Here is a 15758-nt window from a genome sequence, read left to right as displayed (position 1 = left end):
TCCTGCTGACTTCTGTTAGACTCCCTGGCACGCAGGCTTGTATGCAACACATCTTGTGTGAACACAAGTGAGCTGAAGATACACGCAGCTTATACAGAGCTATTTATATAAGGTGAGAATTCGTACTTCTGCCTGTTCATAACTAAACTTTCTCTTCTTAGACATGTAAGCAGTTTTCTTGGTGTACTCAAGGGAAAGATTTCTTTCAAAATGAAAGCAATTACGAACAAGGTACAGCAGCATCTTTTGGGTCTTAAAAGGTATTTGTAAGTGTGTGAGATGATGTTCTTTTCCACCTGTGAAGTCTTAATGGCTCCATCACCAGAGCCTGCAAAATTGTCAAAACCTTTAATGTATTCTTCAGTACCCCTGTGAGGTAGGTCAAACCTACTCTTGCCATTTTGCAGATGTGAACCTGCAAAACAGATACTAAGCATTAGATCCACCAAAGGACTTGGATGCTTAAAGTAGGATTTGCTTCTTTAAGAACACTGTGAGAGGAGGTAGGGCTCCCCTTCTACTGACCTGCTCAGTGGTCAGAAAATTTCCCCAGGATGTAGGGCACTTGGGCTTAATTCCCCTCTCCTCTTGCTTTGTCCTCCTCTGACTAGGTGCATCTTTTAATTCTCTTCTGCAAAGTGGAAGTTTTTCAATTGGAGGGGTAGAGAGTGCCCCCCACCCCAAACTAAGCAGCAGACTATAGGTTAAGCACAGCTTTGAGGCAGAAGATGTGTGTTTGAACCCCTCAGGAAAAGAAGTTGTATTTGCTGAGCTAGTGGATAAGGGGGCACCACCTCCTCCATTTTGAAAGGAAGTAATGGCCCACACCTTGCTCAGCTTTTGAATGAACCAGCTTGAGTAGATACCTGCAGAAGGGGGTGGGGTTCAGGGTTATGAATCCTGAGCAAAGGAAGATACTGACTAGTAAGACACCTAAGTTCTCCCCCTTTCCAAGGCTTTTAACACATCCTCAACATTTTCTTTGGACTCCTACCTCAGTGCATTAATAGATCTCACTCTGAAACTCCCAACTTTCCAGATGAATTGTATACATAGCCTTGGTGCCTGACTCGGGTTGGAGAGTCCACTGTCAGGACCAGGCCCCTAACCAAACTTAGTTGCGGCTTAGTTGTGGCTAAATACCTTGCCCAATCCTGCACAGGAAATCTTTGAGGTATCTCTTCCCAGGAAGGGCAGGGAACTTAAACCATGTATCCTGGCTAGTGCTGTCTAAATAACGTTCTTCTCAGCTCTGCAACTGAACTGATAAAAATAGGGCTGTTTTGGGTCAGATGAAATATTTCATTTTACGGTGTGTGTTACCTTTAAAAATAAACTTGGCTGTTGATAGACATTCCTCTACAGGGACCTGATCCACAGTCCCAACAATTGCACCTCCTGTCACGCCATATGTGCAGACATTAGATTCCAGTTGCGCCTTACTTGCCAGTGCTGGGGGAGCCTGGGATCACTTGCTGACATGCCAACCCTAGTCCTGTCTGGCAGTCTGCACCGCTGCTAGTCACAGTTGAAGCAGCCAGGCCAGCAAGGGAAGGAGGAGAGGGAGGGACAGGAAGTAAACCAAGCCATTGTGCTGGCCTGGCACTCCCTGCAGCCCTCAGCCTAAGTGGGGCAGGAGCAGTTTTGGGACTTTCCCTGCCTCTGGCTCAGTTTGGGCCAACAGCTGCAGTGGGCATGTCCCTCCCTTCTTGCACAGAGGTAACCCCTGCTGGAGCTGGGAAGAGAGGAATGGGGGCTAGTGCTTGCACTGGAGTGGGGGTGCTGGTGCCAAGATCAGTGGCAGTGCTGGGGAGCCTTACCTTCTTTGAGGACTCCAGAAACTCCCTGACAACAGCTGACATGACTCAGTCTGCCTGCAAAGGAGTGGGTAAGGGTGTTCATATAAAGTACAGATTCAAATAATCATGTTTTGCAGTTTGGATTAAAGCAAAATCAAGCCTTTTTTTGTATTTTCTTACAGGTTCTGAACTATGGATACCCTCAGTGCAGCTAGTACTTCTTTTGCACTCAGTCTCTTCACAAAGCTGAGTGAAAATGCCAGCACAAAGAACGTATTCTTTTCTCCCTTTAGTGTTTCCTCAGCCTTGTCAATGGTTTTTCTGGGTACAAAAGGTAACACTGCAGCCCAGATGAAACAGGTATGTTTGGAAGAACTTGAAACACTAAACAGATGTTTGTATTTGAATCTGAGCAGCAGATCCTCTGTGTGCTCTGTACTTGCATAAAGCTCTTGTTGTCATCCTAGTGTCCCTGTATTCAGAATTCTGCATTTTGTATCTCATAAGCAATACCTTGTAGAAAAGAGCTCTCTAGCTGAATTGGATATTCTCTTCAGCTTAGTCCTTTGGATATTCTCTTCATCTTGGTATCAAATTGCACCAATAATCCAGAAATGTAAATGGGCATAGCATTTTCTGGAAATCCATCCCTTTTTAAGATGTTAAGGTGAACAAATAAAAAAAACTACTTGTTTCTGCAAATTTTGGGTGGATTACTAAAAATGTAATGGCAAATCTTGATCTAGTGCTCTAGAAAAAAAGAGGGCCTAAAGCAAGAAGAGCAGGGAGCCAAGTATGGAGCTCCAAAATTCAGCTGAGCAGTCCAGCAAAGATGCAGGCAGAATTCAAGACTTAGAAGTAATAAGACATGGAAAAGACAGGCATACTTGAAAGTAGCAGGATCAGTTGCGGTCAGGGATAAGGTCAATCTCTCTACAAAAGGCTATTAGAGAGAGGGAATTTGGTATTGTAGGTATGTGCAATGTAAACCATGCCTCAGGTACTTTTTACATTTTGGGATTCTCTTAATGGGGGTGGGGGGCGGAGAGTGGGGTTAACATAGTCCCTATAGGTTTTCTGACATAAAAATTATGGCTGCTTGCAGAGGTTAAAAAAAAAAAAAGGCAGCACTTTATTTGGACCCAGCTCGCCCAGTGTCTTTACAGAGCACTTCAGCGGGGCTTTTTTGGCAGTGTTATCTAATAGCTGATTGAATCAGCTTTAGCTAAAAGCCCCGCGGAAGTGCCTGAACTGTAGAGATGCTGCAGAGCTGGGCTGAAATAATGCAATGCTGCTTCTTGTAAGGTGCTTTTTGTTTTTTGTTGTAACGTGTGCAAGCAGCTTATGAATTTAGAAATTAGATTCAGGCTCTCCAACTACAGCACTATTCAATACTTGGCTTCTGGGAACGTGTCTAAACTTTCACCTTCTATAATGTGCATTTTAACCCCACCTGAATTCCTTAGGATTTAACCCCACCTTAATTCCTTAGAACTGATGCTCATTGTATTTTGTGCAATGATTCAATTGCTACCATGCTTGCAGGTTTTGCTGAACTTTACATGTCCTTGTAGTAAAATTTTCCTACTCTCGTAGTGGGTGGGAACATTCTTTAACTCCTTTGGAAAAAAATCTCTTCTTGAAAATAGCATCCTACACAGCAGCTCTGTTAAAATGGTGGTGTTCACATCAGTCTTTTTGTAATGTATTTGTTTAAGGAAACCAAGTATTTGAATGGATATGTGGAAAAATAACTTTATTCACAAGATTACTTGAAGTCGAGCTGCATTTGAACTTTAAGTATTGATTCCAAATAATAATAAACACAAAGGCACTCTGCTTTTTTAATACTGCTATATATCTGAAATTCTTCCTTACACTTTGTGGGACTCGCCTCAGATTGACACCTCACTTGAAAGCATAGACATGCAGGGTACCTGATCTAAATCACGTTAGTTTGAAACCTTGCCAGTGGTATTATGTCCTGTCACAGACTACATTTGATTGAATTGGGTGATTAAATGTCTTGTGAAGGTCATTTCACCACTGATCTGTCCATCTCCCTTGTTGATAAAAATGGCTCTTTCGGAAGCCTCCTTAGGTCTTTGACTGTTTTGACTATTTTGGCAGTCTACTACATCCCAGTGCAATAAGCTGTTTTTTCCCTTTGAAAAGCCTCTTCAGGATGTTTTCATTCACTAAAATGTTTAATACTAGGAAAATTGCTAATGAGTTCTGTTCTATTAAATTCCGATTGTGTTAAAAAAAGGGAGGCGTCAGAAAAAAAATATTCTGGAGTATTAATTTTACAGTACTTCAGTGCAGTTGTCTAAGATGAAATGACAGCCAGAGCTATTCTTGAATATATTCCCAAGAGACTTCTTGCTAATTTATTGCAATATCAGCTGCTCCTTTTTATTAAGGAGAAGACGGACTTGGGGATGGAACAAAGCAAATATGAAATAATGTTACAAAAAGTTGCTTTTAGAAGGCTGAGACTCTGACCCTCTTTGAAAGAAGCAAGGACAATAGTAGAGCCCTATGGTAATAGTTAATTGTAGGCTAGGTTGTAAAATGAAGCTGGAAGCTCTAGGTGAATGACTGCTTACAGGCATAATGTAAATAAATATCATGGTTAAAAAGAAATTAACCTACTAGTTTTGGTAAGTAACAATTATGATTACAGAGTAAAAAAATAAGGGATGTTTGTCCTCCACATTATATATAAAATAAGCACCTTTCTTCTTTTCTCCTGCAGGATGTCACTGTCCTTGTTTATGTCTGTCTCATGGAAAATTTACATTGTCTTTTTACATTTGTCTCTCTTTTTTTAATTGGATGTGGTGACATGCTTGGTATGGATATAAAAAAAATATTCTGAGTTTCTTTTTGGAAACAGGATAATTTTCAAGCCTATGACACTTGGTTAAACTGGAAGCTGGGGCCTAATTAGAGCAGTGGAAAATTCCTAAAACAGAGATGATAGCTGAATTGCTGCAGCAAGCACTCACAGACCCTGAATTGCTGAACCAAGTAGTACCTAATAAAGTCCACCTTGGAATGTAATAACTACCCGAGAGTTGCCTTAAAAACAAGAACCAATTACTCTGTGCCTGGCTGATTTGGTGTTGGACAAGATGCTCTAGAATATAATAAATGAATGATGTATGTATGTGTGTAATGTGGAAAGAATTAAGTTACCAGAAGACTCCTGTTTGGAGCAGGACTGCCAAACTTCTAAGTGGCCATGAGCTACACCATGGGGGTAGGGTCGTGCGCCCTGTTGGTGCTGCATCCCATGTGCAGGCACCGCACCCTCAGCTGCAGCTGTGAGATCCCATGCTACACTGTAGTGCACTGTAGTCATCCCAGCTCCACCTTCAGCTCCCTGAGCTCTGGGTTCCCTGAGTGTTGTGGGTTGTGCCACATGGCACTGCCCCACCCTCTGGGGCACAGGCAGGAAGCAGAAGCTCGTGGAGGACGTGGAGCCTGTAGTTCCGGGCTACTACTGCAGCCAGAGCAATGGGAGGAGTGGCGGCTGAGTGGGAGTCCAGGGGCTGCAAATTAATCTCTCCTGGGCTGCATGCTGCCCTTTGGCTGCCAGTTGGACAGCACTGGTTTAGAGCCTGATTGATAATTTGGGTAGTATCTGCATGAACAGAAGAATGTGTCTATATGACTAAGTGTGGGCAACTTTGATTGGAATCATGTAGATAGAAAATGCATCATTTTGGAAGCCTTAAGATCTTTGTGCCCTTGCACTGATCCCCATATCGGTTGGTTTAGTCACCTGAATGATAGCAAGTAAAAGCTATTCAGGTTTATACTTGGTGCATTTATTCAAACCCACAGCATTGGGGCTGCATTAAGTGTCCACGGAGGTTGCAGAAATGACTTCTCTTTAAACTGTCCAGAAATGTTTGGTTTTATTGCCTGAAAGTGCACAAACTCCCTCTGAGTGAGCCGAGCCCTCGTGTTGCTAACCCTTCACCGTGACCGACTGTATAATGCTTTTAATAGTGTTTTCTTTCCCTTACTGGGAAAGCTTCTCTCTTGTATAGGGCTTCCTTGAATGTTCAAACTACAACTTTCATCTCTTACATTGGTGAAAGGATTATATTGCCTTCTAGGTAAAGTAGTGCCGATTAACTTATGAGCCTTTCCAAATACAAATCTCTCTCTTTCTCTAGGTGCTTTGTTTAAGCAAAGCAGAGGATATTCACAAGAGTTACCAGCCACTTGTCTCAGAAATTAACAAACCAGGCACTAAGTACATACTTAGAACTGCCAACCAGCTCTATGCAGAAAAGACGCATGAATTTCTTGCAGTAAGTAAATATTCATTTTGTGGGTCTTGTACTATTAGGTACATGCTATCCTTCTGCTTCTGAGTGCAAATAAAGGTGCTACTGTTTGGTTTGCTAAAAATGAAAACTGTCTCCAAACATAATCCTGACATTTCAGTTCATCTGAGGTGTCTCTGTTTGGTAATGCATAGATCTGAACTCTTCAGACCTGGAGCAAAGTGTTTTTGGTGAAAGAGTCCAGTTATTCAGGATTCCATTAATATTTGTTATATTTTTGGCCTGGGTTCTGGATTGAAGGCTTTTTCCTAGTTGGTGGCTGAGAAGGATTAAATAGGGAAATGGATATTGTTGTGGGTTATAAGAAGTATTTTGTAGTTGTAGGATTATTTTACTTAACTTGTCTCACTCAGGAGGCTCATCAAGGGCATGCAGTTTTTAGCAAGACAGAAGAGGGACTGAAAAGTTTTTGAAGGCTTACCTAAAAATGATGTGGACTCTGTTATATAGGTTCCCCTTTTAACATGAGAATCAGAGGCATGTTTCTGAACAAATGTTACTCTGTTTTTTTGTGCCCAGAAAATTAAGAAGTCCTTTGAAAATCTCTAAAGATGTAACAATATTTGTTTTTCATCAAGACTCATCCCACCAGCTTCCCAAGTGTATAGTAACTTATTTACTAATGGGCATTTTGGTAGGCATGAACTCGGATCACAAGTTTCTTCAAAGTTTAATTATTTAGTTACTGTAAATTTTTAATTTGGCATAATTTTAGCGTTTAGTTGCTAAAACAGAAGAACTTAGTATGTAAACTGGAAAGACAAAGTATGTTTTTGATCTAGCCATAGGACAACTGACCTGATGGTACTTGCACAGCAGGCCTTTCATAAGGCTTTTTCTGTTTAAAAGGATTGCACCTGAAGAATAGATGGTTATAGGCCAGATATACCGTAAAAAAACACTTTGAAGTAGTCATCCTGGGTTTCACCTGACCTAAGCCAGGACTACATTTGGAAGAATTACAAAAAATGCTTCCATAGACAGGAGTTTATACAGTTTTATGCTGTCCCACTGAAGCAAAATATTTATTCTCTATGCCACTCTATTGATCTCAGTAATGCAGATACTCGAACTGAAAATGTAATGACAAAAGACCTAATTTCAAAAGTGAAGGGCTGGCATAGAAATAATTTGAGTTATGTTAGAGAGAACTATTTTATGAAACTTTGAAGAATAGCATGGAGGAAGAAATATACTCTCAGTGAATTTAAGAATCCCTTAATTGTTCACCTGAAAATTATACTGTTAAGATATTATCTGATTGTTTGTCATAGTCATTTACAGAGTCCTGTCGGAAATTCTACCATGCAGCATTGGAACAGCTTGATTTCTCAAATGCTCCAGAAGACTCCAGAAAACATATAAATGCCTGGGTAGAAAAAAAGACTGAAGGTGCGTGACTTGCAGAACTCCTAGACAGCCAAAGCTTGCATAACAAGCAATGGACATAGCAAGTTATAGGAAGGATTAAAAAAATGGTTTCCTACAGTTTCTTCCTTTATGGATGGTAGAAAAGATTGTGTATCAGATGTTGATTAGCTACATGTCTATCAGTTTAAAAACTAGTCTTCTTTCAATGTATCCTAAAGGTAAAATCCAGGATCTGCTGGCTCAGGGAATTATTAATTCATTGACCAAACTAGTTTTGGTGAATGCCATCTACTTCAAAGGCAACTGGGAAACCCAATTCTGCAAAGATCGCACAATGGAAAAACCATTTAAAATTAACAAGGTATGAGATTGGGGGGAACAAATCATTAAGATGCACTGCCCTTAACTCAGAAAAAGAAATATAATGAGTCAGGGCTCCCCTAACCAATCTTTACAATTCCATCTCCTTTTTTATTCCCTAATAAACACATTTGACAGGAAGCTTTCTAATAAATATTTAAATTTAACGTGGCCTTTCTGTTGCCTTCATTCTGTCATCTTTCCTGTCTTTTTGGAGTTGGGGGGAGGTAGCTCAGAACTTAATTACCAAACATAAATGCCAATAATGATCTCTGGAAGAAAAAATGTCGATAGTTAAACTGTTGAACATTTGAAGAATTCTACAAAATGCTGGTACACAACATTTTTCAGTGATCAGAAATGCTGGAAATCATTTACCCAGAACATTAGAAACCAAAAAGGCTGGGTTTTTTATGTACAGAATTTCTATCTCATTTTTGCTACAAACTAAAATTGCAAACAGTAGTTGTAAACCTCACATCTCATTAATGTACTAAGGATTTTGTATGCATAAATGTCTGTGTAGGTTTTAATTCTCTTGCTTGTATAAGTAAGGAATAATTGCACTGAAATCATTAGAACTGCACCAGTGAGAAAAGAATTTGGCTCTTATTGACTGTAAAGTGAAAAGATTTTAAATATAATGTCTCTAATCAGAATGAGACTACTCTCCTTTAAAATAGATTTCCTGTATTTGGTCTCCAGGCAATTTAGATCAAAAAATAATTTCTTGTTATTGACTAATCCTGCTTCATGCAAATTCCCACATCTGAAAGCATAATATGTATGCTACTCCAGAGTAGCAATTACCATGGTGACAGACCAGCCCTACTCTTTGCAGAAGATCACCCATAGTTAGGAAGTTGTCTCCAAGTGACATTAACAGGGACAGGCAACTTGACCCTCTTCTAAGAATTCAATTCATTTATAGAACAAGAAACACTGCATGAAAGTGGAGCCCCCCATGGTTGTTTTGTGAGCCTTCTTTCCTAGAATGAATGCTGATACTCCCTCTTAAGCTGTCAAAGGTGCACTTTCTTGTAGAAGGAATTGCATTGTCCACCTTGGTTCATTACTCTGCTAAGCAGTGTGCAGGTTGCTGTGCATGCTTACTCAGTACTCGTGTGGATATTTAAACATCAGTGTTGCACAGGGAATAGAAATGTGAACTTTGCATAAGTGCCAAAACTGGCAGTTACACAGTTGAAAAAATGCCATTTTGATGTGTAAAGTGAAGTACCTTAGGGTATTAGTGCCAAACCTTACTTCCAAGCTTTTTATGAAAAGAGCCTTAAGTTACATTGCACAGGACTTCCTTCCCCCCCCCCTTTATTTGGACAGCTTGGTTCTACTGTTCTTCTCCATCGAATATTAGGCCACAATGAGATCATGAACCAAATCTTCAAAACAGGAGAAATTGGCTTGTGGTGCCTAAGAGTATCTTTCTTTTTATAACTTTTTTTTTTTTTTTGTGTGTGTGTGGTATGTTCCTGAGGTACTGTACATCTCTCAAATCATGCGAGTTGAACACAGCTAGCCCACAACTGTGGAACCCATTTTACAAGATTTAGCGATATCTGCAGACCTCAGTCCTTGCAAGACTTGCTTTTTTATCCTTAGTCTATATTGGATAACCTGTCACTGGTGAACTAAAGAATTGTCAAGAGTTGATTTCAGCCAGGTAGTCCCAAATTCACGGAAGTTTAGGGCTGGAAGGGACCTCATGAAATTGAGTCCAGCCCTCCTGCTCTGGGCAGGAAAGACTGCTAGGTGTCAAATAACCCCTGCATGGTGTGCATCCGGTCTCCTTTTGATGCTTTCCTAAACTTGCTGGCAGCCCTTTAACACATTAACAGTCTTATCAGCATCCTGTCTCTTTTCCATCAGTTTCCTACTGTTAATCTTCTCCAAGAGTTATTTTTTTTTCTCCTGTTCCTTTCCCAAGACCTGGTCAAATCATTAGGAAAAGGTGGTTGCACTGTTCTTTCTCCACTCCCGCTTCTTCCTGCATTGATAGGTGTCTTGATGGACAATACTGGCAACATTCACATATGACCATGTTTGCCATTTTAAACTCAAATATTCAAACTCTTGTTTAGCAATCCTTAAATTTAAGGTGGGGGTTGTTAAGGGCTCTAAACTTTTAGGCCAAATCTTTCCTTGAATGACAGGGAGGGAAAGAATAAATTAGCAAATTGTTTTGATTGTCAGCTCTTTTTTCCCCCTCAAAGAGATCGATAAAAATTACAGACCAGGTTCTTGGGGTAAATCCAATATCTTTTATTAGACCAACTAAAATAGTTGGAAAAATTCTTCTTTGCAAGCTTTCAGGTACGAACGCATCTCAGGCTGAGGAAGGGTGTTTGTACCTGAAAGCTTGCAAAGAAGAATTTTTCCAACTATGAATTGGTCTAATAAAAGATATCAGATTTACCCAAAGAACATTGTCTGTCCATGTCCTTAGACCAACATGGCTACAACCTATACCCATGAAAATTTCAGTTGATTTTTATCAGCAGGGTTGACCAATCCTTAAATCGAAGAGATCTGACTAAAGCCAGATAACCCTACGGACCATGCTGCCTGATTTGCTAACCATGCCGTTTAGTGTCATCTGCTTCAGTGGGGTGAGCTCAGTTCACGCTGAGAAAAGCCACAGTGGCTTGTTGACCCAGATTGCCCCTATCCAATATCAAATTGGATATTGAAGCCCTAAAACTAGGGCAGTTTGGATTCAGGGTGTTGGTTCTGTATGTCATATGAAATCTGAATGTTGAACTACAGTTCAGTTCTGCTTTTTCAATAAGGGCCTGGCATTATTTAAACTAAACAGTTTCTGTTCTGTTTAACTAAAAATATTTTGCTTGACATGGAATTGTAGGCTGAAGACAGTATGGTGAGTCTTGGATGAAATTTGTCTTTGTTTTTAGTTTGGCATGTTTGGTGTATTTAACTTTTTAGGTCCTTTCCTTGGCTTCTGATTCAAGGACCAGGTTATATTGGGAGAAGGGTGGGATTTTTTAATTTGTTCGGGTTTTTTCCTAAAATTGAGCCTGAAAACATGGAGGGGGCTTATATGCAGAGGTGACTTCTTATTGAAATAGCATGCTAATATGAGTTTATGCACCATAAGAAAATGGCAGGAAGTAGTAAAGAATAAAATAGGTAAGTGAAGGGAAAAGTGATTGTATTTGGCATTAATCACCTCAGAACTTGAATTTAGTTGTTCTTATAACAGTAAACATGGCACTATTTTAGACAGTACCTTTATATTTCTGAGACAGCAGGGCTTAAATAAGAAATGGCTAAACATAAGACCTTCCCTGTCTATTTCAAGCAAGTACTAAAACAGGTCAATAAAATTGATTTATTTGTCAAGAATAAACAGCATAGGGACACAGAAGAATGCACACTTGCCTAAATGCAGATTCCACAGAAAGATTTCATATAATCCCATTCTTAATTAATAAAAGTAATGGTTCCCCCCTCCCCTTTTCAAAAGGTCAAAACAATGACCATTTCCCTACAAAATCTTCTTTGTCCAGTTTGTTTTTAAATATCTCAAATGATGTCCCACTTTTCCTTATTGTGTACCAATACACTAGCTTTGTATTACTTATTGACATACTTGTATATTTTTAGAATGAGAGCAAAACAGTGCAGATGATGTTCAGGAAAGCTAAATTCAACATGACATGCATAAGAGACTTCCAAACCAAAATCCTGGAGCTCCCGTATATTGATAATGAGCTGAGTATGATCATTTTGCTTCCTGATAACATTGAAGATGAAACCACTGGCTTGGAAAAGGTAAGACACTTTTACCACATGCTAACACATCTGAAATATCTTGCTAGGGAAGTGAGTTTGGTTAAGTCCTATTGAAACCTCTAATTCAAATCTCAGTCTCCTAAATCACCAGGTTTAGCAAAGGAGGCAGTGGGATATGATTTTTGTGCTTTGCAATGCAAATACCTTGTGTCCTAGTTGAATAAGTCTCAATCTACATGATGTACAGAGTTCCTGAAGAGAGAGAGACACACCTTGACAAGAGGGCCACGTGGATTCAGGCTAAAGATGGAACATGGCAAGCAGTTTTTCAAAGGGGTTTGTGGAGTAACTGCTGTGTTCACAAAAACTATTTAATGTTTGACACATCTTCCTTTCTAAAACTGTTGCAGGTTTAAGAAGGTGCCCCCATAGTACCTAATAGTCTGTCTGAAGGCTGCTTCACATGACAGTCTTAAAGATGCTCTCCATTCCAGAGATACATGCCATACTGTGATAAGGTTGCCAAAGGATGATTAAATAGCAGGGTTGCACTAACATTTGCAACCTCTGCTACATGTTAAGTCAATGGAGTCTTGTCACTAACATGATGCCAAGAAGGGCATTTTTGTGGTTAAGTCAGTGGTTTGTGATTTAGGAGGTCTGGGTTTGATTCCTAGCTTTACCATAGACTTTAACCAAGTGTTGGCTCATCTGTGTCTGAGGTTTTCCATATATAAAATGGGACTATTCTCATAGAGTAAACATTAATAAGATAGTAAGGGTAGGTAGGGGCCAGGGACTGTTATTTAGTATGGATGTGTACCATGAAAACCACAAAGAGGCCTTAATCTCACCTGGACTATCTAAAAACAAATATGAATTTTTGCTTAGCATTACTTTTGGCTTCATAGTTCAGCAGCAACATTTAACTACAGCCCTGGGGAAGATGCTCATCTCTCCTGTGCAGATGCATGAACAGTGGTCACTGTTCACTTCATTTAGTACTCATGGTGTTTCACCCATCTGGGTTTTGTTTTTTGTTTTTTTTCCTCTCCTTAGCTGGAAAGAGAACTTAGCTATGAGAAACTTATGGACTGGATAAATCCAGAAATGATGGACTACACAGAAGTGGAAGTTTCTTTACCCAGATTTAAACTAGAAGAGAATTATGACCTGAAGACTTTGCTGAGCAGCATGGGAATGCCTGATGCATTTGACCCAAGCAAGGCAGACTTATCTGGAATGGCAGGCAACAAAGACCTATATCTGTCACAGGTGGTTCACAAGTCCTTTGTAGAAGTGAATGAAGAAGGCACTGAAGCAGCAGCTGCTACTGCAGCTGTAGTCATGATGCGGTGCGCAATGATTGTACCCCGGTTCACGGCAGATCATCCTTTCCTCTTCCTTATCCGCCACAACAAAACTTCCAACATTCTGTTCTTTGGCAGATTTTGCTCCCCGTAAGAGAGAGATGCAACAGGTACCCCAGTAAAATTATCGCTGCTACTATTTAAGGTCTGCTTTGGCCATGTGCAGCAAGATTCAAATTCATAATGAGCTTTAACTACGTAATGCCTTGACCTCTGTGCCTTGACCACTTTCTACAGCATTCTACGCAAATACAATCATAGCTTTAACTAACAGGTTCTCTTGGGGGACCTAAAATGGTGACTTTTCATGGCTTCCTGGAAGATACCTTTCTTTTTTTTTTTCTCTGTGTGTCTAAGTTCTGAGTACTTTCACCTTTAGCAATATTTGAGTTAGCCAGAACTTCCTTGCCCAGTGCTCACTTCCTTTTTCATAAGAAATTACACTTTCACAGATATGATTCTCATCCATGGGATTGCTAAACAGATTTTACAAGCCACTTGCTAAGATGCAGAAAAAAAATTGTTTGCTTGACTTTTGATTGACCTCCAACTGTTCTTTGCTCTCTTCCCTTCCAGAGTAATTGCTGCATGTTGAATTTTGTCCCCAAAGAACAAAAGGAACTTTGGCGACTAAATAACAGATTTTATTAAATGAACAGTTGTGTCTGCACTTGGGAATGGCTGAGCATTGACTGGGGACAACATCCTGACTCCACTGATATCAATTCTAGAATTCCTTATAAAAGTCAGTGGAGCCAGGATTTCATCCCAAATTTGTGTACCATGTATTGATCTAATTTGGTTTCTTGAATTCTCATAAAATTACTTAATATTTAATATGTGAAAAAAACCTTACAAGATATGTTATCATTATATCACAAGCGCTTTGATATTCCTATCTTTAATATGACAAAGCAGAAAGACAAAAATGTTTAATTAAGCAGTTTGTAAGACTGATACTACCAAAGTCTGCAGCTGAAGTGTCCTTATTAATCCAGCAGTTTGTGATGTTTATATTCCTTGAACCAAAAATAAAGAACTAATACAAAATGATGTGGCATTGTTGCTTCTCTTTAACTAATAAACTGTGCAGCTTTTCATCTACAGCGTGACCCAACCAATTGAATATTATACACTCCCCAAACAGTATGGCACCCACTATCCCTTTGGGAAAGCAAAAGTGAAAATGGTATTAGCAGGAGAGGGACACAGTATGACTGCTGGGATAGGCAAGTCCCTTATGATTATGAGCCAAACAGATTATATTCTGCATGCGAGAACAGAGTCAATAGGGCTGTGTGAAGCTTCAGTCACTGATTCGATTTGGCCCAATTCGGTGGCCGAATCTCTGAATCCGAATCGAATCAGGAGACCATTTAAACTCTTTGAATCGATTCAGAAAGATTTGATGATTTGGACATAGACACAGAGAGAAAAAACATAAATGTTTTTTCTACATAAGTCAAGGTACCAGGTGGCTCTTGAATGCTGTGATGCTGGGGCAGATGGAACATCCCATAAGAGCATGGGGGGGTGGGTCCCCAGCACGCTTGGCAGTAGACCCGGAAGTGGAAACACTTCTGGTCCACTTCCAGGTGCACCGGGAAGTACACTGACCCCCCCCCCCCCCCCCCCCCCCCCCGCCCGGGGGTCCCCCTCGCGTGGGGGGGGGGGGGGGGGCACCTGGAGTCCCCCCATGGCCAATCGCCAAGCTGTTTAAAAAAAAAAAAACCTTTAAAGCTGTGTCTATGGCCGAATCACCGATTCTCTGAATTAGCATCAAATCTTCAGATTTAGATTCGTCTGAATTGAAACGGGACAGAGATCCAAATCAATTAATCAAATCACTCTCCCCAATTCGGGCCGAATCCAAATTGAATATGGTCCATTTCACACACCCCCAGTAGTCGAGGGGACTTTGTCAGCCAGTATTCATTTCAGTTGTGTGGCTTCATTGGGTGTGCTATAGCCATTGAACTTGACTAGCACCCAGTAAGTGGCAGGGAAAATCTAAGCCTTGACAGAAGTCTGGGTGGAGAGAAGAGGTGGCTGGGGGCCTGTATCGTAGGCTTGTAGCTACAAGCTGTGTGTTTAAAGGGTTTTGTTTTACTCCAATAACATTTTTGCAAAATAAAAAATTTAGATGATGCCCAAATTGGCTGTGATGCCAATCTTCATGCAAATTCTTGTTGGGAAGGGAGAGTGGTAGAGGAAAGAAAATAAAGGTTTGGTGCTTTAAAATTAGAGGGGAAAAGGTTAAATGCGGATAGGTAATAGAGGAAGGGTTGGGGGAAACAACAGGATGAAATGAGGATGGCAGGTGGAGTGGGGCTGAGAGATGAATGGGACTTACAGGCTCGAAAATCACTTCCTACTTGGCCAGGGAAGGTCACCTTGAAGAAAGGGGTGACTAGGTATACCAGGAACATGGCTGGGAGATGTACAAGGACCAGGGAGCCCAGTTCAGGGTGCAAGAAGCAATTTTCTGTGTAGTTTAAGCTACATAACTAAGAAGTGAGAGACCCTGATAAATGCTTCTGTATATACATTCCAGGAAGCAAAAGGCACTAAGCATTGGCTTCTAAAATCATCCTAGCTTGATGGGATGTATAAGGTGAACCAGAAATGAGAATAAATGTCATGATTTCTCTCCCCCACCCTTTCCCCCTTCCTCTCCCACCCATCATCCTTCCAGGAGCTGCACGCTATCCATTTGGCTAGGC

At 40.5% G+C, this 15758-nt stretch overlaps 1 protein-coding gene across 1 annotated transcript; it reads left to right on the top strand.

Annotated features, from left to right (window-relative positions):
- Positions 1-14088, top strand: LOC102384945 (serpin B6). Its single transcript, XM_006024956.3, has 7 exons — positions 1-112; positions 1982-2159; positions 5990-6127; positions 7438-7555; positions 7753-7895; positions 11537-11704; positions 12725-14088. The coding sequence occupies exons 2-7, from the start codon at positions 1992-1994 to the stop codon at positions 13127-13129; spliced, it is 1140 nt and encodes a 379-aa protein (XP_006025018.1). The 5' UTR covers positions 1-112; positions 1982-1991; the 3' UTR covers positions 13130-14088.
- Positions 14089-15758: the final 1670 nt, after the last annotated feature.

The sequence above is a fragment of the Alligator sinensis genome, unplaced genomic scaffold (assembly GCF_000455745.1).
Source record: "Alligator sinensis unplaced genomic scaffold, ASM45574v1 scaffold342_1, whole genome shotgun sequence".
Lineage (NCBI taxonomy): Eukaryota > Metazoa > Chordata > Crocodylia > Alligatoridae > Alligator > Alligator sinensis.
This window is presented reverse-complemented; position numbering and strand designations above follow the sequence as displayed.